General features: G+C 55.7%; 3 protein-coding genes across 6 annotated transcripts in view; 1 reads left to right on the top strand and 2 right to left on the bottom strand.

Annotated features, from left to right (window-relative positions):
• Window positions 1–4,298: 4,298 nt before the first annotated feature.
• GATA3 (GATA binding protein 3) overlaps window positions 4,299–22,721 on the top strand; it is a 28,881-nt gene continuing 10,458 nt past the window's right edge. The window contains exons 1-3 of one of the 4 annotated variants that reach the window (XM_017521102.2): window positions 4,299–4,519; window positions 14,216–14,824; window positions 17,182–17,718. In XM_017521102.2, coding sequence (XP_017376591.1) covers window positions 14,584–14,824; window positions 17,182–17,718 — 778 coding nt within the window. In that variant the 5' untranslated portion in view covers window positions 4,299–4,519; window positions 14,216–14,583. Of the gene's footprint in view, window positions 4,520–12,547; window positions 12,691–13,492; window positions 13,813–14,215; window positions 14,825–17,181; window positions 17,719–22,721 lie in introns of those variants that run through there. The other 3 variants (XM_017521099.2, XM_017521103.2, XM_017521094.2) reach the window with 3 other exon arrangements.
• Window positions 8,872–10,483, bottom strand: LOC108298442. Its single transcript, XM_037735888.1, has one exon. It carries the CDS (start codon window positions 9,750–9,752, stop codon window positions 9,345–9,347), a length of 408 nt encoding a protein of 135 aa, XP_037591816.1. The 5' UTR covers window positions 9,753–10,483; the 3' UTR covers window positions 8,872–9,344.
• Window positions 11,157–13,003, bottom strand: LOC108296672. Its single transcript, XM_017519211.1, has 2 exons — window positions 12,922–13,003; window positions 11,157–12,846 (listed from the first exon to the last, which is right to left on the bottom strand). Exons 1-2 carry the CDS (start codon window positions 13,001–13,003, stop codon window positions 12,206–12,208), a joined length of 723 nt encoding a protein of 240 aa, XP_017374700.1. The 3' UTR covers window positions 11,157–12,205.

The following is a 22,721-nucleotide window of genomic DNA, read 5'->3' as shown; positions in this document are numbered from 1 at the left end:
AAAACACTGGTGAGCAGGCAAGCGCCGAATGAAAAATCACTTCCATGTTATTATATCCACAGTAAGATTTAATTAAAATTCTCCACGTCCACGTGCTTTATTTTCAGATAGGATTTTTTCCCATCACGTAATAATTGATAGGAATTTGCAAACGGGGCTATTTATTTAGGGCGCCTGGGTGGAATAGGTCTGATTTTCTTTCTTTCTTTCTTTCTTTTTAATTTCCAGTCACTGCTTTTTAAACTTTCATTTGCGATGTCCATAGTTCCAGACCACCCAAGTCCCCACCACCCACCCGCCCTACCGAGGCTGCAGCTTTTGGTCCCGGAAATGTAGTTGTAGTCACAGTCCTGAAAGTTGAGTTTAACAAAAATGTCCTTTTATAAGAAGCAGCAGAAAACTGGGTTGTTCCCATGTGATACCTCCTTTATGCCCTCTCAATTCCTACCCCCACGCATATTTATAATAAAATAAATCTCAATGAGTGGAACTGGAAGATTAGAACTTTCAAACACGCTGGTGTGTGTTGTCATGTGGCAGAGTGCACTTTAAAGAACTAAACCAATCTGAGTATTTGTAGGAAGGTAGAACAATTGAAAAGGGAGGCTGGCACAGAACACTGATGGGCAGAAAGAAAAATATTATGTGTTTTAGGGAAAAGAAACAAGATGTTGAAACCTGGAGAAGTAAATATGTTGGTTCTGCAGCTCCACACAGAACTACTCTATGTGGCCACACGTTCTTAGGAAGATTGGAGGTTCTGCCAGTGATTACCTCTTCCTACCGGATCTCCTTTTTCTTTATCTAACAGGTGAACTTCATATCTACGTGACCATCGTGGAGATCCAGATACACTGTTTGTATTATCTATCAGTCATTTACTGATCCATCTTCTACCTTCACATGTTGGGTGACTTCTCTTTATATTTAAAAGCCAATCAAATGCCTTCGCTTGTAGGAATGTGGTCTTATAAAACTGGCAGGATGCACCGCCGGACTGAAAGCGGCTGGTGCAGGTGCCAATCAGGATGAGGCATTTGCCTTTGGGAAGAATCCCAAAACCAGGCTCTGTCTCCAGGCCCAGGGTTCTGGTCCATCTCTCTAGCTGGTTCAGCTCTGAATCCACAAAAGGCTAAAAGGCTGGTGGTAGGTGCTTCAGGGAGGGTAAATGGAGCCAGGGAGGCCTGATTAGGATGCAGGTTCATAGTGTGTGAGGAAGAGGTGACCAGCAGTGGGTGCTCATGTTTGTGTGTGGCTGTGAGTAGGTCCATGCCTGGGCTGGGACTCCAGGCAAGCACCCTACTCAAAAACTTTTCCATGAAAAGATTCCCTCCAGAAAGTCTTCAAATCTCAGACAAAGCCACCTTGTCTCCTCAGGCACGTTAGGTTAGGTGGGCTCCGAGCAACTGGTTTCCCTTGCCAGGTAGTGTGTAAGCTATAGACAGTTGTCCCCGAATACGGAATGTCACTCTCTTCTCTTTTCGCCCTCTGTCACCCCCAAGTATATTTACACGCACAGAAACCGGAGCCGCGAATCAGTGAGCCAGAGTGGTAGCTTTTAAAATTCAGGAAGCGACTTGGGGCTTCATTAAAGCAGTAACTTTGCTGTGTGCCTGGCCCAATGTCCACTCATCAGAAATAAATCTTCAGCCCTACTGCCCAGGAAGTCCGACCAAGTGACTGACCAGGGAGTATTTCCCTCACTTTGTTTCCTTCTCAGAATAAATTCTCTCCTTTCTCCCCAACTTCCTCCCCACCCTCAAACCTGCCCTAACTCTCCTGGAATACCTCACTTTCATCAGCAGGGTGTCCACCCCAAGCCCATCAAGACAGCAAGAAATGCCCAGCTGGCAGCAACTGCCGCTGTCTGACAATTACATTGGAAAACGGTTGTATTTTCATTAAGCCCTTTGGATTTTCTTTTGAAAACCTGAATCTTTGGCAGCCAAATTTCTTTCCATCAAGACATCCTCCCTTAAAGGTAGAATTGGGGTGATGGGGAGAGGTGTGCAGGAGAGCAGATTTCACAACCCCTCACCCAGGAGCCGCTTTAGACGCGAGCAAAGCAAGTGCCCGCGCCGGCAGAAAAGGAACGGGGAGCGGGGCCGCCAGACCGATGGGAAACAGGCAGAGAGAGGGTCGCCAAGAGCAGGGCCCGGGTGGCCCGGGGGAGGGAGGAGGGACAGGAGAGCTTGTCCTGGGTCTCAGAGGGTGCTGTTGCGGGCTCCAGGTTCTAAGGAAAAAGGACTTTCCCTTGGGAGCCGAGCCTAGGGCGGGGAAAGGAGGAGGAGGGGCAGGAGAATGGAGACGACGAGGAACCGGAGAGGGGAACTTGAAGGAAGACGAAAGTGGCCCCTCTGGCCTAGTGGACGGCTCGTTGGGGTACAGTGAATGCCCGGGGTAAGGAGACAGCTGTCGCCGCCTTGGTGACCGATCACCCCTCCCTGGGTCCTCGCCTTAGTCCCCACAGGGGAGAAGCGCGTGAGACTGAAGGAGGCGGTATCAGGACCCTCCGGGGGTCTGCAATGCCAGCGACACTTCTGTTCCCAGCAGCAGGGGCCTTCCTAGGACAGGCCAGGGAGCCCCCGCCCCCACCCCGAACCCCGTTCCTCAGGGCAACAGGTTGGGTGCAAGCCGTCAAGAGATGGCCTTTCTGCATCCTCGAAACGCACCTAGAACGTGGCTCTGCCACGTGGTGGCAGAAGGCGGGAGGGACAGGGCAGGAAGGTGGAGGAGGGGCTGCATTTGTGACGACAGGGGGTGGAGGGGAGAGGACTTCGGGGCTCCCCAGAGGGCAGACAGACCTGGCCAGCCTGGCAAATCCTAAGTCTCTCTCCCTGGATTCAAGGCCTAAACCCACCCGCAGAGTGTGCGGCGGGGGCACACCTGGGTTGGGGAACAGGCTGGGGTGCCCCTGGGTGGAGGCTGGTTTGGGGTTCAGGCGGCTGGAGGCAGGCCACAAATCCAGCGGAGAGGGCAGGAGGGCCCACAGCACAGAGCTGCTGCCCGGCTCCTAGCGCGGCCCCCCAGCCTGGGCGTTATGCTCAACTGCTCTCTGCACCCCATGTCCACGCAGCTTAGTCCTCACCTCACCTCCACCTCTGTCCACACCCCAGTTCTCCTGAGTCTGGAGACCAAATGTCTTGGCCTCCCCGACAGGAAATGGCCACCCCCAAACCCTTTGCCCCACGAAAAGAGCAACTCCTTCCTACTCAACCAGTTGGAGCACAAGAAACCTCTTGACTTCCTGGCCCAGCCACAGATAAATTTTGTTTTATTTCTCCCCAAAGATTTATTTATTTTTAAAGTCAGTCTCCATATTCTTGTTGTATAAATATTGTGAAGGGAAAGCTCTACCTGTCAAAACAGATGGACTCTGGCCTTTCTACCCCAATGTTTATGGAGTTTCATTTTACTCTTGCTGAGATTTATTCATGACAGATTCTCTCTCCGTGGGTTATTTTGATCTCCTCACCAGCAGGGGTAGGGATGGTACCAGAGAGGCGGCTTTGCAGGGAGGGCTGGAGTTTACTTGGCCCTATGGGTAGCGGAACCCGATCATTTTCCTTCAGACATTTTATCTCCAGCACGACCTCTGATTCCTGCTTCATTATCTCACTCTCCTAGAAGGTAGATTTTCCCTAGAAGTCTTCTTAAAAAGAATTGAGACCCCTAGAGAATCCCCCCGAACCTCTAGTAAGTGTGCCCAAGGATACCCCATCTCCAAATATTCTTCTGTCTACTTGGAGGAGGGCCGGGGGTAGTAGTAGCCAAGTCACCCAGCACCCTGCACCTCCTAACTTTTACAGGGCAGCTACGGCTCAGGAGAGATGAAGGTAGGATGGGGGCGTCTTGGAGGCATCAGGTAGACAAAAACAGGAGAAATAGTGAGAAGGGAGAGGGAAAGCCCGGGAGGGCAGAGACCCTAGCTTCCGGGCCCTGCTGTTGGCTGCCACTGGCCAGACCCCGACAAGCTCCCCCTGGGTCCCCAGTGCTCCCAGAAGTGGAAGGAAAATATCACAGATGGGTTTACACCTATGGTAATGACCCAGTCCACACTTCTGATGACAAGTATTGTGTTAATTCCAACCCTGCCAGAAGACAGAGGACTGTGCAGGCGCCAGGGGCCGGTCACATTTCAGGCCGCCTTTCCCCACCCCCCAGCTCTGTCAGTTTCACACACCCCTGATGTGCTGTTTGCCTGTTTGCAAAAAGGGGTGAAATTCATTCCCTCGCTCTGTCTCCTTCCCTCCCTCCCTTTCCCTCTTCGCAACCCGGAAGAGCTCCGCTCTCTACAGTGAGCAGGGAAGGCGGAGGGGAGGGGGCTCCCAGGAAGGACGCACATCGCCCAGGTTTTACCTCTCGCTGGAAGCCCGCCTGGGATGCGGTGAGCAGTTCCAGCGGCCAGGACGGCAGCGGCAGCCACAGTGGCGAACTCTGCCTGTCATTTCTGCCTTCAGATCTCCGGCGAGTCAGGAAAAAATAAAAAACAGCTGGCCCTCGGGAGCGAGCTGCCCAGGTCAGTGAATATCACTCTCTTCCCTCTCTAACTCCGCACGCCCTCTCCCCGCTCCACGTGGAGAGAATTAGGAGGAGGGCTCCTCTCCAAAGGGCGGACTGCCTCTGAAAGAAGCTGAACTAGAATCCAGTTCTTATTGTTCTTTTTTTGGTCGCTGGAATTCTCTGGGTTTCTGTGGTGACCTTGGGCGAGTATGGTGTGTGAGTGTGTAGATGTCCTCGTTTGCAGGAAAGAGCTGGTAGAAGTAGGGATGTGAAGAAAAACCCAGCGGAAAAATGAGAGCCGGTGGGAATGCTTGGAAAGAGTCGGACACAGATTTCCCACTGCAAGGAGGGTAGAGGATTGGGGAAAACAACCCCCGAGCCCAGGAGCTTTCTCCTAAAGGTGGCTGCAGTCTCAATTTCATGTTTCTTTTCCTCTGTTTAAAAGTGTGTATTGAGGCTCATTGTCTCTGCATATAATTAAAGAAACAGCTGTGCTGTAAGATAAAGTTGGAACCCAGATGTGTCTGCATCTGGCATACCCGAAGGAAGCTAGGGGTCGGGAGGCTTCTTTGCTTCCAGGAGCACCCTGAGGTGGGTGAGAAAACCGCAGCCTCCCCACAGGGCGCCCAGGGGCATCCAAAGCAGAAGGGGCAGAGAAGACAAGATTTGGACTTAACTCCTGGGACATCAGACCAACAGACCTCCAAAAGGTTACTCAGCGGCAGTTCGCCCTTGAAGACAATGTTAAAACGTCAGGGAAGTGGAGTGAATCTGGGCAGGACAGTTGCTATCATACACGCCTTTTCTTTCTCCGGGATACCAACAGGGTGTCTGAAGAAACTGACACGGATGATTCTGGCAAGGGCAGGGGTGGAAGTGAGTCTAATGGTGCGGCCTCTCCCTGGGTTTGGTTCCCATGTTTCTTGGTCTTTCTTGCCTCCCCATTGTCCATGCTGGCCGGGACGTGGGGTTGCAGATGGGAGATTAACAATTTAAAAGGGACACATGGTGAAGAAGCATTTCCTGAAGCCTCCTCTGCTTAGCGGCTGCTGCAGAGAAGGTAGTGGCCGTGGCAGTGGGTGGGCTGGGGGTCTAGCCAGGCTGGTTGAGTCCATCCAGGTGTCTGTAAATGAGATGCTTGGGGGCCCAAATGGCTGGTAGTATGTGTGTGTGGCTGGGGCTTACCATGACATGTTTGTGCCATTCAGAAGAACGGAATTATTTTCTATCTGTTTGAACCTAGTCGGGGCATGGTGTCAGTTCAGACCAAGACCCCACTGAGTGTCAGGTCGCTAGGTGGGGGGTCTGATCATGGAGTCTCTCAGTGGCAACAAGCAGGAGACCCTGCTTCCAGCTTCCAGCCAGCTGCCCCGAAAAGCCCAAGGTCCCCAGCCCAGGAAGCTGCAAGGCTTGGAGGATGTGGAGTGGCTGCAGTGAGTGGGCCCATCCTCCACTCTGCACAATAGGTGTCTGCCAGCCCCAGCACTGGGGCTGTTCTGTCCCCACCAAAAGCAGGGAGACCTGGGAAGCTATGTTTTTCTTTATTTGACATTTGCACCCTGCCTTCTTGTGTAAGATAAATGACATGGGGACAGTCAGGGGTGCAGAGAAGAGATAGAAGTGGGCATCCCTGAGCATTCTTTGGTAGGGGTTTTCTGTTGGGGTGTCCAGCTGCCCTGGACCACACAGAGTGCCTGGGGAACTGGCAGGTATGTGGGAGCCAGGTGGCTGAGAACCCCTCTTTTGGAGGTTAAAGCAGTTTGTGTTCTGGAACCATGGGAAGTGGCAGGGAATTAGGGATCCGGATAAGGTGTGGGGGGCAGAAGCCACCTCTGTCCTCTAGCACTGGGTTATTTTTAACTATTTCTAGGCTGCACCAAAGTGATGTCTCATTATTGGTGCCTGAGCCATTTTGCACAGAAATGTGCATTCTTCTCCTGGCATGTCTTTGTGTGCAGACCAAATCTTTCCCATCACCTCTTTTTTTTTTCTTAATGGTAGGAATAGCAAGAGAGGCTTTGCAGCCTCGGAGAGAACAAGCCGAAGAACCCCCTTTTGCTTTGGCTGCTGGCTGACTGGAGCTGGGGGTGCAGAGGTGGTACAGCACCAAGCAAGAAGCAGTTGCCCAAGGCGTCCCTGCTGAGGTCCACCGGGTGTCGGTGGCTGCGGGTCTGCTGGCACTAGTGAAGAACAGGCATAGGCGTCTCGTGGCTGTTTTGTTTTATAAAACAAATTGCTTGGGGTCCACAAGGTGGAAAGCGGCCTGGAACTGAGTTGCCGGCAGGGAGCGGGAAGGGGGCAGCCCGGCACCACCAAGGGAACCCGGGACCAAGTGAGGCCGGGAGAAGCCTGCGCACGCCAAACCTCCTCCTTTGCACCTCTGAGCCAGGCACAGTCATGGATTTTACCAGGGGTCTCCAACAGGTCCAAAGGAAGACACAATCGGTTTGTGCTTTTAAAAGCCCGCCTCTACTGTCTCCTGGATCTGAAGGGAGTCCCCCTCCCTCTCTTTTCCTACCCCTGCTGTGAACACTCCCCCTGCCCAATTGTCCCGCTACAATCGCACTCCAATTCCTAGGCTAATCTAGAGGAGTCAAAACACCATGGTCCCCAGATAAAACCCTCCTTCTCCTCCCAAAACACCAGACTGAAGCAGCCCCAGGAGACTCGGCTGAGGCTAGGGCTGGGGGCTGGGAGGCTGTGAATTGGTGGGTGACCGCGCCAGGCTGGGGGAGTGAAGCAGGTGACTCAGACTGGCCGGCCTCAGCCCCACATGAACCCCACCTCACCTGGCAATACTAAGGCCTGGTGGGCCAAGCCTTGAAATGGGTGAATTTCTGCCCGTCTGGAGCCTTTCCTTGGTGCAGGGTCTGGAGTCCTGGGTGCTGTAGCGGTGTGGCTGAGGGGCCCCCTCGGAGGGAGGAGAGACCGGGTCTAGAAGTAGCAAGCCCCTGGCTGAGTCACTGATGCCGCTGGGGGCAGGGTAAGGGGTCCAAAGCTGGGGAGACCCAGGGCTGCCAGCTCGGCTGCCTCCATCCCTTCTTCTTCTCTGGTGGCACTCACCTCTCCCCCAACCTGCCAAGGCCAGGAGGAAGGGAGAGAGCCGAAAAGAGCACCTTTCCTCCAGGGTGACTCCAGTTCCTTTCCACTCACCCTCAAGGGGAGTTCTTTCTCTCCTACCCAACCCGGGGCTCCCCGCAACTGATGCCCCCCACGTGTGCATTGTTAAACCCGAAGGCAGAAATCCCCTGTCTTCTCCCTGCCCGTCTCCCTCTTTCCGCTGCACCCCTACCTACCCAATTTTTATCTTGCGACAATCAGGGGTTTTCTCAACCGGGGAAAAGGCGGTGGTAGCGGCTGTGGGAGGAGGGTCAGGATCCCTCTACTTAAAGCCGAGGCCAGGCTAAGGGCGGAGTGCGAGGGGGCGGTGATCTAACGCTTCTCCTCTTTTTTGACTCTCCCCATGGCTAGCGGCTCCTGTTGGCCTGGGCTGGTTTCCTTCCGAGTTTTAAACGATGATAGATGAATAAGCAAAAAAAAAAAAAAAAAAAAAAAAAAAAAGAAAAAAAAAGAAAGCAAAGAAAGAGAAAAAGACAAAAGGGTAAATCAAACCACATACCACCCCCAAAGCAATGGCTCATTTTTCCGGGAAGGTAGACCCCAGGCCCGGGACGTGTGGGCGTGGGAGCCTCGAGGAGAGCTGCCACCGGGACGCGCCCGCCTCCATCATGTTCCTGTTGCCAGTGAGTTTTAGGGTCCCTCTTTCTCTGTTTTCCCCGAAGTTCCCAGCTCAGTGGATTTTGTTTGAAAAGACCTAGCCTTGCAGGGCCGGCATCCTCAACCAGCACTGCCCACGGCCCGGCTGCCTTCTCCCGTTTAGATCTCGCTCCCTGCTCGCAAGGGAAAGAAAACGGGGGCCTGGGTGGGAGATGCACAGATAATATGTATTTAACCTGCGCGGTCCGTGGCGCCGTGCCGCAGCCCGCGGTGGCGCCTGGAGCCGTGTCCCCGGCGTAACCCTCTCGCCCGGCAGCCGGCGAGCTGTTTATACAGCTTTACCTGTGCTATTCTCCTATCCAGTAAAAACCCTCGCTCGGCCAGGGTAACCTAATCCAGGGGCCGAGGCGGAGGAGGGGGCAGTGAGGCTGGCTGGGTTGGAGAGGGAGGTATGCGCGCGCCACTACCCGGGGTCTCTCCTTTGCTCCTCCTCCCACCGTAGGGAAGGAAATTTGGATGTTTCGGGTGACAGAAATGGGGACTTGGGGCTAAGGAGGAAGGAGGCCAGTTTTCACGGTCCAGTCCTCCGGCTTCTCGTTTGAACAGGCGCTGGGGACCTGCGCGGCAGCCACAGCTGGACGCGCGCCGCGAAACGCACGGCGGTCCCGGGGGCGCCCGGCGTGGGCTAGCGAGGCCGGGGACAGGTTTCCCGCCCTGGCCTGGCTCAGGTCGCCCTAGCCGGGCTTTCATCTTGCCCCAGTCACCCTTTCCAATTCCCACACCGAAGGAAAAACGAGCAAGGAAAGGAGCCGGCGCCTCCCCAAGCGGACCCTCCCTTGCAGGGAGCCTGGGCCACTCTTCCAGAGCGCCCCGGTGCGGACCGCGGCGGGCGCGCGGAACCGAATTAAACGCCTCTGGGCGGTTACTGTCTTTCGCTAATTGCTCGAACAATGGCCTCTATTAAAATGGAGACACCCAATGAAAGGCCCCGCCGGGCCGCGCGAGACTCCCTGCAACGCTCTGTCCCCAGGCCTGCGGCTTGCAGACCGCGGACTCGCGGACCCAGCTGGTGCCAGGAGCTGGCGCCGGCCTCGACACCTTTGGCCTCCACTTCCTCCCCAGACTCACAGCGACAGCGGCCGCTTCACACCGATTTTATTGACCGATCGCAGCCCAGCAAGATTGATCGAGCTGGAATGGGAAGGGACTTCTCCTCCCCCAGTCCCCACTCGCGGGGGCCTGGGGCCCGGCTCCAGTTTCTGGCCTTTGGTGTCGCTCTCCGCCCCCCAGCCCCGCAGATTCCCGGTTCCTCTTCTGTCTTTAACTGCGCGGCCGGGTCCGCCCAGGCCGGCGCCGGGGCTCCGGCGGGAGGGACTAGGCGGCGCAGCTTGCTCCGCTTCTCTCTCCCGCCTGCAAATATTTGCTGCCTTGCTGGAAATCCGACTATTTCGCGCGCTCTCTTCTTGCAAAGTCTTTAAGTAAACACGCTCAAATGACTGCCCCCGGCGGCCCGAGGCACGCTTTCTCCCCATGCGCGGGATTAGTAACTTTAGGACTTCAACCCAGGGGCTCGGCTTTGCTGCTTACCCTGGGCGGGCAGCGCGCGGGCACCCGGGGCCGCTTCTCCCGGCACCTCGGCCCCGCGGAGCTCGCCTGGACGCGCCAATCGCCCGGCTCGGGTGGGTGGCGCCGGCCGCGAGCATCTCCGCGCCCTGGGTCCGTAACCCTAGGGCTGGGTCCGGGAAAGCTGCGCCTTCTCTCTGCGCCACGGTCTCCGCTTTCTGTACCGGAGTGGGTTTCTCCGCTTCCACCGGGACAGGGTCTCTTTGCCCCGGGAGGACGGGTGTGAGGGTCTTGCTCTTGGGCATGTGTTTGCGGGTGTGTGCGGATTCCAGCTTAGCCCCTACCAAGGGGAGAAAGTCCGACTCCATTTCTCACCTTTTCTCCCAGAGGACACTCATACCCCACTTAACTTGACGCCTAAAGCAGCCGCTCCCAGGCCTGGGGGTTCAGATAGGCCAAGCCGGCTGCCGCCGCCCGGCACGCCGCCCCAGGCCCAGGCTCCTCTCCAGGCGGTGGACGCGCCGTCGCCTGCTCGGCTCTGGGATGCTTGTTCCCAGGGTCCCAGGCGTCCAGGTTGATCACCAGCCCCTTACCCTGGTGAAGGAGGCCTTGTGCCCTACAGGAACCCCGGGCCCTGCAGCGGCGACGGCGGCATCTTCCTGGGTCGCCTCCTCGCTTTTCCGCACCCCAGCTCCGCCGGCTGCAACTTGGGAGGAAGGCGACCCGCTAGACCATGCCTAGGCCCAGCTACCTGGGGAGGGGTCGCGTCAGGACTGAGGGAAGGCTCTCAGGCGTCTCTGCAGGAGGCCAGGATCAGCTTTGCGGCGGTGGCACAGGGAGAAGAATCTGGACCACCTTTCTCCCCTTCCCCCCGGCCACTAGCCCCCTTCCCCTCCCCCGCCCGCCAAAGAAGGAGGAAGCCGGCCTGCTCTTGCCGGCTAGGCGGGTCAGGCCGGCGCCTGGCCTGGCTCGGACCCCCGCAGCCCGGCTCTCCGCCTCAGGCCACGCGCCGCAGCCTCTCCGGCCTCGCTCCCTTCCCCCTTCCTTCCCCGTGGGTCCCGGGGCCGACCTCGGCCCTCCCTCCTCGGTATCCCCCTCCCCTCCATTTCCCTCCCCCCCTGCCCTGTGCTCTGGGCTCCGGGGCTGGGCCCGTGACGTCAAACCCAGTGTGGCGTCGGCGAGACTGGCCGGCGCGGGCCATCAAAAGAGCAACGTCCTCTCTCCCAATTACCCACTGTCAGTCCTGGAACAGGGGCGGACCGGCTGGGAATTAAATGTTAAATACCCCCTGCTGGCTGGCTCCATTACCCGGGGCATCTAGCCCCAGGCCCCCCACCCCTCTCTGCCAGCCTCAAACCACCCAGACCGAGAGGGGCCTTGGAGATCTTTTATTTTTCTAAAGGTGGATGTTGCCCTTCTCCATCCCCGGCCCGTCCGACTCGGTGCTGGCGTTAGAATTTAAACGAATAATCCCTACTTCCCCATCCAAAATCAGCGGAGAGGCGCCCCTGCACCGGAAGGCCTCTTCACCAGCCTTTTCTTTTTGTCTTTAAAATCGTTCTTAGCCTCAGAAGTTAGCATTTTCAAGACCTGGCATCCGCAGTGTTTCTGTCGCGGGGACTGCTCTCTTCGGCTCTTTCTCGGGCATCCGAGGTTTAGGCGCGCGGGACCCAGGGCTGCGCTTAGTGTTACGCGTGGCTGTGAGCCGGGCTCACGCTGCGTGGCGCATCCATCGCCCGACCAACACGCGGGGAAGCATTTTTCATTTTTTCTTTCGGCTTCGGTGCTTAATCTTAATTCCGGGCTTCTAAGCAAAAATGTGTGTGCGTTCGTTTCTCCTTGTTTATGGAGAGGTTTCCGGAGGATATTCGACAGCAACTAAATAATTAAAAGGTTTAGAGAGCGCTGTGAGCAGAAGATGTGGGCAGCTTGGCTCGCCCAGGAGAGGAGAGTGGTGAGAGAGCGAAAGGAAAATCGATGCCTCTTAACTGGGCCTCCTAATAACGGGAGGCCAAGTGGGCTCAGTAGAAACGTGGGGGGAGAGCTGTCTTTAAAAAAATTGGGGTTCTTTCTTTTTGTCCTGTATATGAAAATTCAGCTCTGATTTCAAACAAACATCACATTTAAGAAGGTGACTCCAAAGAAGATCCAAACGCAAGACCAGGAAGACCCACGTTTCCACTACTGCTTCCAATATGTTTTACTAATATTTCTACAGGGATCGTGTTTTAAAACACGACAACCCCCACACGCCAAGTTGAAGCTGCATATTGATAGTTTTCCTTCACCGCATGAAGGGAATCCTTCAGAACTTACTTTCAGGGACGTCTTCTTCTATCTCGAATTTTTGCATTTGTAGGGAATTTTATGGGGTAGAGGATCGAAGAGGGAACTATGTCTCCAATTCAAATAAAACCCCCAATTAAGCTCTCTGCCCCGTCCCTGGGATAGCCTGCGGGAGCACCCACTCCCTCTCCTCCCAGCATTGCCCTGGGGCGAAGAGAGAGTGGATTTGGAGTCTTCTTTTCCCGCTTGACCCCTGCTCGCCCGGGCAGCGTTTTCGGTCCAGCGGCTGCAGCCACCAGGGCGCCGCTAGGGGATGCAGTGGCTCAAAGGACCGAGCGGGCAGAGCAGGTTGGAGCCCGCGGGGCGGACCAATCGCGGCACGGCCGCAGCCTCGCCCGCTGATTGGCCCCTCCGGGCCCCGCCCCCGCTCGCCCCGCCCCGCTCGCCGGGGCGCCGCGGAGCCGCATGCCCTCCGCCCGGAGTGCCCGTAGCGCAGAGCTTGGCCTGGGGACCCGCGCGCTGGGGAAGGTCGCCGTGGAGTCCCGCCCGGAGGCCGGGGTTGGGGTCGGTGCAGACCGAGGGCTGGTTTCCTCGACTGGGGGAGAAACTTCGGGAGCCGGAGTAAGTAGGGCTCCGGGCTGGGCGAAAGGAAAAGTTGGGTCCCTGGAGTGAAGACCGAGTTCTTTCTCTGTCTACACCGAGCGCACTCGGAGGTGGAGGGGCGAGTTAGAGCCAGTCTCTTCCTCCCCTCCCCCTTCTCATCCCTCACCGTTGCCACTCAAGTCAGAAGCACACACTGATCACAAATATTAGGTCTGGAAAGGGCAGCTGCGACAGCTGAAGAGCGTTCACTCCGGGGGCTCGAGAGCGCAGAAGGCTCGGGAAAGAGGTGACAATGACAACAACAGTGACACGGACGCTCCCGTCGGAGCATCTCCCCTTTACCCGATGCCTCACCCTCTTAGGAAATCGGCTCAAAAGGCACATCTCAAAGTACCTTGACTAGAAACATTTTGTTTTTCTGGTCAGTTTCACGCGCAGGTCTCCCCACATACATGCGTTCTCCCAAACACCCTGCCCTGGATCCTAATCACGATCCATGCTTGCCCATTTGTTGAAAGTCTGAAAAAGAAAAGTCGGCCCAGCGGAATGAACTTCATGAGTGGGGCAGGCTGCCTGCACCAGGGCGTAGTTCGTCCACCCGGCCCGAATGAATCCGCAGGAGCCGCGGCCACATTTAAAGGGCCAGAGCGAGCGTTCCCTCCCGTCCGCCCCCGAGCCCCCCGGGCTTCGCCCACCCTGCCTGCCGCCCCTCCGCCCGCGGCCGCCCTCCGCGGCGCCGCTTTCCGGTCAGTGGAGGGGCGGGAGGAGGGGCGGGGGTGCGCGGGGCGGGGGGAGAAGTCCTGGAGCGGGTTTGGGTTGCAGTTTCCGTGTGCCGGGGATCCTGTCCCCTACTCGCCAGCGCCAGGCTCCTCCCCCCTCGGCGCGGATGACACTAGAACCTCCTTAAGTTGCGTCGCGCCACAGCTGTCTGCGAACACTGAGCTGCCTGGCGCCGTCTTGATACTTTCAGAAAGAATGCATTCCCTGTAAAAAAAAAAAAAAAAAAAAAAAAAAAACGGAGAGAGGGAGAGAGGAGAAGAGAGAGAGACGGAGAGAGAGCGAGACAGAGCGAGCCACGCAATCTGACCGAGCCGGTTGTACGCCGCCGCCTCCTCCTCCTCTCTGCTCTTCGCTACCCAGGTTGGTACTGCTGACTTTTTTTTTTTTTTTTTTATTAAGTTTGATTGCCCCACAACCCATCCACTTGGGAGGACTTAAGGAAATTTTAAAAACTCATCTCTCCTCTTTTGGAGGTTTTCTAGGGGCTGGGAGGACAGTCCCGGGACTGGCGTCCCCAAGGGAGGGACTTGTCCTCCAAGTTGCAAAAGTCAGCCCCGCGACTTGTCCTCCAGGTTGCTCAGTCAGTCCTGGCTCCCGCGAGCTGCGCTGCGGGGACATCCCAGAGTCCTGCAGGCTCCCCGGCTGTGTCCCCGCGCGCCGGTGCGGGTCCCGGTTGCGCGGGGCGGGCGGGCGGCGCGAGGCGAGGTTGTGCCACTCCAGCAACTCGGGGGCTCACCCACGTCTCCCCTTCTCTCCCTTGCAGGTGACCCTAGGAGGGACTCCGCCTCGGAGCGGCTGAAGACCCCGGTGCAGAGGAGCCTGTCTCGCAGAATTCCAGAGTCGTCGCCCCCTTTTACCACCTGGTCCCCTTTTATCCTGCCGTACCCAGTTTTTGGATTTTTGCCTTCCCCTTCTTCTCTTTGCTAAACAACCCCTCCAAGATTATTTTGTAAAAACCCTCTCCTTTGCTCGCCTTTCCTTCCCAGCCTTCCCATCCCCCGACCGAAAGCAAATCATTCAACGACCCCCGACCCTCCGACGGCAGGAGCCCCCGACCTCCCAGGCCGACCGCCCTCCCTCTCCGCGCGCGGGTTCCGGGCCCGGCGAGAGGGCGCGAGCGCAGCCGAGGCCATGGAGGTGACGGCGGACCAGCCGCGCTGGGTGAGCCACCACCACCCCGCCGTGCTCAACGGGCAGCACCCGGACACTCACCACCCGGGCCTCGGCCACTCCTACATGGACCCGGCGCAGTACCCGCTGCCAGAGGAGGTGGATGTGCTTTTTAACATCGACGGCCAAGGCAACCACGTCCCTCCCTACTACGGAAACTCGGTCAGGGCCACGGTGCAGAGGTACCCTCCGACTCACCACGGTGAGTGCGCCCGCGGTGCGGGGACTCCCGCCGGCCGCGTCCGCCGTCCCAGCTCGGGGAGGTCGGGAGGAACATGAGGGCGGGGGAGGCCCAGCGAAAGCCCCAGTCCGCCGTTCCTGGTTCATTTACAAAAAAATTGGGGCCCGGAAATGGGCGAGGAAGGCCTCTGGCTGGTCGCGAGAGTGTGTTTTGAAAGAGTCGCAGCAGGCGCCTCTCCCGGCTGGTGGCCCTGAGGCCTGGCGCTCACCTGGCGGGCGCCAGGCCGCAGCCCTCCGTCCCCGCACAGCTGCACGTTTTGGGGTGTCCCGGGATGTCCCCAGGCGCGGGGTGCCCGGGCTCTGCCTCCGCGGGTCCGGGCTCTCTGGGCCCGGTAGCCGGCGCTGGCCAAGCCCGGCTGGAACCCGGCTCCTCCAAAAAAACTGGCGTTCCCTGTTACCGGCTAGCTCTTTCTAGGGGGGCCTCTCCCAGCGTCCCTCAATTCGCACATTTTCAGAAAGGCCCCCAGAGACTTATTTATTCACACCCCTCTCCTTAACCTTTTTCCAAAGCTGGTGCCTTTGGTTTTTAGACAGGTCTCCTACCTCTTGGCTTCAGGAATGGAATTCCGATTCTGAAGCAGTTTTCGGGGGAAGACCCTTGTCTAAAGTTTGAGGGCTCTGAGGTTTCCCGGATTCCCGGCTGCACAGAATTTTCCTGCGTCTTTGCTTTCCAGTTGCCTCCTTGCCTGCAACTCTTGCTTTACCCTGTCTCTGGGTACTGCCCCCGACTAGGCTCCCACCTAAGATGCAGGATACACCCCAGTTTAAATAGAGGCAATTCCAGTACCATCTCTTTCCCTCTTTCACCTGGAGAAATTTAGGAGCGTTCCGAAAAGTAAAAAAGAAAACCAGGCCTGTGTCGTTTGAGGAACAAATATCGAACCCTTTCCAGCTGTAAGTTTCTTCCTAAAGAAGAAACAGGCCCAAGTATTGGGCAGAAAAAGTGTGAGGCTTTCTGAGTCTAGCCAGACCGAAGTCTGCCCTGATCTCCTCCTCAGAGCCTGCCTTGGCACGGATGACACAGCCCCTCCGGCAGCAGGCGTCCTCTACCCTGCTGTCGCCAGGTTTTCAACGATCGTTTCTGCGGATGGGGCGCTCTTTGCCCACATTCTGTGCAGCTCAGCAGTTAAGTGGAAATGCGGTAGAGCAGACTTAATATTATTTACTATAGTACTTCCTGCATAATATGAATCTTGACCCTTGGTGTTCAGAGAACTCTCTTTCCCTCTCCACTCTCCTCCCCTTCCTCTCTCTTAAGATTTTAGTTTCAGTATTGTTCTTAATGGTTGAATGTCAAATGCTGAGGCAGGTACCAGATTTAAAGATCAATAATCGTGTGGATTTGCACTTGCTTTTTAAATGTACCCCTCAGAGTGTATGAGTTGCAGCTACCTTAAGATTGTGTGTTTGAAATGAAGGCTAAACAGACTCTGTGTCCGAGTCATCTTTGATTTAAAATGGACACATCAACTGGAATTTCGTGTCTTAGGGGCTCAGGTGAAAATTCATATATCGCACTGGGGGGATCATAGCTTTATGGAGGGCACATGGACTTATGTTATCTTTGTCTCCTATAGGATTTGGGAGGGTGAGAAAAGCAGAGAAAGAGCCATCCCAGGGTCCAGGCTTGGGAACTTTCTCCAAAAGCCCGAGCAATTAACATTTCCCTGCAAATCCCATTTCAGGCCTTTTGCAGGCAGCCTGGTTTGAGCAAGCACTGTGCTAGGTTTCTGGAAACAAACCCTGAAAGTCTCCTGACTGCTGTCCCAAGGCCTCTGCTTCCTGCATTGGGCGCTGGGAGCTGGGCCTCTCTCCAGGGTTGGTTTTCTGGTGTGAGCAGTTGTGTGGCCAGGCTCCATCCTTCAGGCCTCATCACTCACAGCCGGCTCTCTTATCAGGCTGGCTGGGATTAAGTCCGAGCCGGGGAACTCAGGGCCATTGAAGGAAACTCATAAATCAAGTCAGGTTCTAGAGAGAGGCCTGGGGGGATGTGACTGAGACGGTGGATCTGGAGAGGCCTAATAAGCAAAGGGGCCCTTCACTCCGCAGCCCCTCTCGGGTGTCAGCTGCAGGCCCTTCATTCTGCTGGATTTGATGGGACATCCGTGTGGGAGCTAGGGGTGAGGATTCTGCCCCCTTGCCTGATCCCCAGGTGTGCCCAGCAGGTACTCCTGGGGCCGCTGGGAAGGGAGAGTGGGCCTGGGCTTTTGCTGAAAAGGAGGCTGGTGTGAGGGAGAGAGTACCCAGGTGCTCCTGATGGCCTCCCAGGGTCACACTTACTCTCCTTCTCTCTCCTGCCCTTTCCCTGCTGCCCCACAGGGAGCCAGGTGTGCCGACCGCCTCTGCTTCACGGATCTCTGCCCTGGCTGGACGGTGGGAAAGCCCTGGGCAGCCACCACACTGCCTCCCCCTGGAACCTCAGCCCCTTCTCCAAGACGTCCATTCACCACGGCTCCCCGGGGCCCCTCTCCGTCTACCCCCCAGCCTCATCCTCCTCCCTGTCGGGGGGCCACGCCAGCCCGCACCTCTTCACCTTCCCGCCCACCCCACCGAAGGACGTCTCCCCAGACCCGTCGCTGTCCACCCCGGGCTCAGCCGGCTCGGCCCGGCAGGATGAGAAAGAGTGCCTCAAGTACCAGGTGCCGCTGCCCGACAGCATGAAGCTGGAGTCCTCGCACTCCCGTGGCAGCATGACAGCCCTGGGGGGCGCCTCTTCGTCAGCCCACCACCCCATCACCACCTACCCGCCCTACGTGCCCGAGTACAGCTCTGGACTCTTCCCCCCCAGCAGCCTGCTGGGCGGCTCCCCCACCGGCTTCGGATGCAAGTCCAGGCCCAAGGCCCGGTCCAGCACAGGTAGGAGCCAGCTCTCCCCTGGAGCCCTTTTCCCTCCTACCTCCCCTTCTCCTCAATCCATTGCCGCACCCAGAGGGGCCCCTCAGGGGAGCTGCGATGTCCCAAAGCCCACTGAGATGCCATTTCTTCCCATTCTTCTAGTCGGGAAGGAAACAGCGTGTCCTCCCATTCTAGCTCCCCCTGGCCTCGGAAGCGGTGGGGAAGTGGGATCTGATTTAAAAGCCCCCAATGAGCTGGGAAAGGAAAAAGACAAACAAAAACAAAGTCATGCCCTCTCCTGCCTGTCACAGGACTTCTGGATTGGGCTGGTAACCTTTAGTCAGTTTCCAAGACCAAATGGAAGGCCGAGGGAATAAATCTTGAGTGTTTCATGCTAAAACGAAACCTCCCCAAGCCTAAACAAACACAGGTCCCTCGATGACCCCTTTGGCCTCTGTCATTCTGACTGTTCCTCTCGCTCAACTCAAAGGGGACCATGCAGTGAGGACGGTCCTTTATTAGACTTGTAGAAACAAAGTGTGTGTGCAAGAGCCTGGCCAAAGCTGCGCGCATCTTCCCTGTGTGGAAAAGGGGGCTCTCAACTGAACTGGGAGAAAAAGCTGGCTTTGCATTGGGGAAGCAGAGTTAAATGAAAATCAAATCGCCTGGGTCAGTCAGTTACCTGCAGTGTCTCCTAGGGCTCTCAGCGCAGGCAGGGGCAGGAAGCCCTATTAGGACATATTCCTCGGCTGAGCTGAAGCCAGAGGAGGTAGAAAGGACTGGAAAAGTGCTCCAGGTGTGTACTTCACCTTTCTGTGCTCTGCTCCTTTCCAAAATGCAAGCCCTGCCTTGCAGCTTGCTGCATTTTTTATTCAATTGGTGTCATTACTTGCATGGAAACACACACACACTCTTTCTCTCTCTCTCTCTCTCTCTCTCTCGCTTTAAAAATAAATCAGTCCATCACCAATTTCATTTCTAACCAGAGTAATTGCATCAAAAGAGAGCTAGGCATTCTCTGAGATAGATTTCACTGTGTTTTTAGACAGGGCTTGGTGAAGATTGTGACATCTCCTTAGGTATGTCTATTTCAGAGTCCATTTCTGGTACGCTTTAAGTGTCTTGCCTCTGCCCTCTCTCTGTATAGATCCTATATAGAAAGTAATCATGAAAATCACTTGTCTTTTAGGGGTGAGATGAGCAGCCTTGAAACCGAGCTCCCAAAGCTCCGGTTTGAAAAACTTCAGAGGGAGTACTCTGGGAGCCCAGTGACCATGAGATCAGTTTTCAGGGTTTTTTTTCCAGGGTGACATTCACTCCGACTGCCTGAGCAGGACTGTCTCTATTTAGTTGATATGTTTTAGCTAATCCAATTATTTTCAGACTGCTGCACGCGACAGTTGCATTGTTTATCCCGAGCCAGGAACTTTAATAGAGTCCGGATGCGGTCAGGCTGACAGAAGAACTCAGACCTGCATGTTCAGTACATGAAAGCAGGCAGGAGGGAGAGGGAGGCAGGCTGGCTGGTGGAGTCATAAAGAAAGCTAGAGGCCGGGAGAGCTGGAGGAGCGGAGTGGCCGCCGTGCCTCCGCCGGGGCTGGGCTTGGGGGCGGAGGGAAGGATAAAGGAGAAGTGGGGTGCAGCGTGACACAAAAACACGGGCGGGGAAGCTGAATCTAAAGAGAGTAGACCTGTGCATTTTGAGGTCGTGATGGCATTTCTTTCCTTCTTTTCTTTCTTTCTTTTTTTTTTAAGTTCTCTTTTCTGGTAAGGCTATGAGGCTGGGGAGAGCTCGTGGTATCTGAGGCCGGAGTAGTGGTTTGTGCCGGTGGGGAGGGGACAGAGTAACTTTTCCAAGATACTCTGGTTTCTCTACCCTCATTTCCGTGTTTGATTTCTTCCTCTCTCTTGTGCACACTTTCTGCCTTCGGTTGAGTCTTTTCTTTCCTCTCCTTTCTTTCCATAAGACTCTGAACATAGTGGGGAGAAAGAGAGGGCCGTGGCTTCCCTAAGCCGGCGCTAGGAATACTGATACCCCATCTCGGTTTTTTGGCGAGGGGGAGAGGAGGCCATTGCAATTTGGCCTTTTTACTTCCTCCTTCTTAATTCCTTTCTCACAGTCATTAAAACCAAGAACAGCACACCTGGCGGGGGCGTTGAGCGAGCTGGGACTTTTGGGAGTGTGGAGGGGAAGTTTCCAGAAGCCCCTCCTTGTGCAGGAGGTGGAGGTGGTGGGAATTCTTGAGGAGGGGATTCTCTTGGTTTTAGTGGTTGCTCTCTCTCTATCTTCCCCCCCCAACCTCTTCTTTGCAAATGCATTTGCTGAAGGAGGACACAGAAAAGAGGGTTTTAGGGGTTGTTGCTGGAAACGGTTGACGTTGTGGTTAGGGCACCTATTGCTTTCTTAACGCCTGGGTTTTCGGGGCTGGGATGAAGCTTTGCAAACAAAAGACACAGTCTTTGTGTCAAGGGCCTCTTCCTAGCTCCAGACACAGTCTTTGTGTCAAGGGCCTCTTCCTAGCTCCCAGCCACCCTTCCAGTCGGGCATCGCCCTCCACCATCCCCTGAACTAGTGCCTGCCCTGCTCCCTACCCCCTCCCACGCCCGTTTCAGGGTTTCAGGCCAAGGCAGAGCAAGAGGCGTTTGCCAGCAGCTGTTGAATGTCAAGAGGCCTCGCAGCTCTGTGGTTCTTGTCACCTAAGAGAGAGGTGTCTGTCTGAGCAGCTCACAGCAGGCAGGGGTGAGGAGAGGGGAGGGAAGAAGGCAGGAGGGAGTCAGGGCCTCCATTAGGAAAATTGGCTGTTTGGTGAAGTCATAGACCAGAGGCAGCAAGGAAAAAAGAAGAAGAAAAAGCCCATACGAGGCAATGGCAAACTTGCCGAGTGAATCAAGACAGAAAATTGCCTCAGTGTGCACATCCTTGTTGAAGAGGTAACCGTTGCTAGCTTTCAAGGTCTTTCTGAAAAGGAAGCTGTCACTCTCCCCACCGCCCTGCAAATGAAAGGAAATCAGACTGATCACGTCAGGCTGGGAGGTCCCCCAGCGCTAGGGTGCCAGGGCGCTCAGGAGCCGGGCAGCATCCATGCTCTCTGCCCCCAACCGCAGCCGCCTCTCCTCACGTTGCCTCTGCCCAGTGCCCAAGTAGGGGAGAAGCCTGGGGGCCCCGTGTCTGGGCAGAGAGGGGAGTGGGCCTGCAGCCCTAGCTGGGACAGGGCCAGTGCTGCCCTAGAAGGGGCTGACCCAGCGGCCACCTTGGATGCGGAAAGGCAAGCCTGTGGCCGCCTGGCTGGGGCGCAGCCGGCAGCTCGCCCACTCACCCTTCACTCTTTCCTCCCAGCCTCCCCCACATCCAGTCTGCGACATCCCTCAAGCTTTTGACCCCAACTGAAAGGTGTCTGGGTGTGATTCAGGCCTGGGTCTTTTTCAAGAACTGAGAAGAGCCATTGGGTACTAAAGAAGGTGCTTTGGCAGGCACTGCAGCGTGTTTGTGTATAATCTCAGGGGTTCTGGGCACGGCGAAGGCTCTCTGGGGACCCCAGGCTAAGAACCTTTTGGAATGTGGAGAAAAAAAAAAAGCCCTCTTACATGCTCACATTTTTTTTTTTTTTTTGAAAAAGCAAAGTAGACAAAAACTGGTGGGCACCATCCCTGACTCTCATGAAAAAGGATGCAAGACCCTCTTCCGTTTGCAAGTCCTTAACTTTCCTGAAGAACTTGTCCCTAGAGAGGATCTCAGGCCCACCCGTGTGAACCCCCTAGTTCCCTTCCACTTGGTCTGGGGCTTTCCAAAGGCCCAATAGGTCCTAGGTCTGCCAAGGCAGACTCCTTCTTTTAGGGGAATCAACATTCTCAAGCACCCTCCTGGGTTCTCTTTCTCCATTCCAGTGGTCCAAGCAGGTTGGAGGTATTGATTACTCCCTTAAAACAAAACAGTCTTCAGGGCTCAATTTTCTTCCCCACCCACCCCCCAGGGCCCCCCTCTTGGGCTGACCTTCCTGTTCCCACAGGGAATAGGAGTCCTGGCTTTCTCGGGGCACCGAGAGAAGTAGGCACTAGGGATCCACGTGTCCCTGGGTCCCCCAAAAGCAAGGAGATTCTCCTAGAAAGCATTTTCCTCTTCCTCCTGCAGAAGGTAAAAAGAAGTCAGTTTGCAAACCCCCCGGCGTCTCGAAATGGATATTTAAGGGATTCTTCCAAGGAGCTCTCTGGGTGGGTCTGGGTCACTTTCCAGCCCCAGCTGAGGGAGTGAATGCTGCTCAAACTCCCTACCGGCCTGGCCGGTTTTTCATTTATTTTGTTTGTTTGTGTTTTTGGAAAAAGAGAAACTGCGGGCAGGCCTTCCTTAATGAGCAGCCATTCCCCTTCCTTAACTTGCTGCTTCTCCTGATCTTCCTCTGACTGGCTTCACTCTGCCCTCCCAAACCTTTCTTTTTCCTTTTTCCCTCCCTCCCCGCTTCCGGGTTCCCTGCCTAAAGTTTGCATTTCCCCCAGCACCCCCTGGCTGGGGTCATCCTTTAACTTCAGTCTCTATAACAGTGTCTGGAAAGCTATGGAAATCCCTCCTGGGTCCTAATCACTTCCTCTCCAGCCGGGGACATTTACAGTTTGATTGGAGGTAAAACCTAAAACCCTAGCTCCTGCAATCAATCAGCTGATTGATCAATCTATACATCTATTTATTATCTGTTCACCTATCTAGCCATTGATTAATCCTTCCTTTTCCCCCATCCCAATCTTCATTATTTAATCAATCTATATAGACAGAGCCATGATGATAATGGGTCACTTTTGTCTTCCTTTTTTTCCTTTGAGGGAAATGAATGGAATGTGTGGCTTTTGCCACCATCCAGGGCTCAAGATTTTCTCAGGGAAGTATTTGAAGCTGGAATCTGCGTTCCTCCTTGGTCCTGCCTGATCTTCTCCATCAAGTCGGGCAAGCCAAGAACAGGGTTCTGTTGCAAGGAGGCATCTGCCCCTTCTGCGGGCGCCTCCATGTGTGTCGGAGAACGGGCATGCAGGGACAG

Source organism: Cebus imitator, unplaced genomic scaffold (genome assembly GCF_001604975.1).
Source record: "Cebus imitator isolate Cc_AM_T3 unplaced genomic scaffold, Cebus_imitator-1.0 Scaffold20, whole genome shotgun sequence".
NCBI lineage: Eukaryota > Metazoa > Chordata > Mammalia > Primates > Cebidae > Cebus > Cebus imitator.
This window is presented reverse-complemented; position numbering and strand designations above follow the sequence as displayed.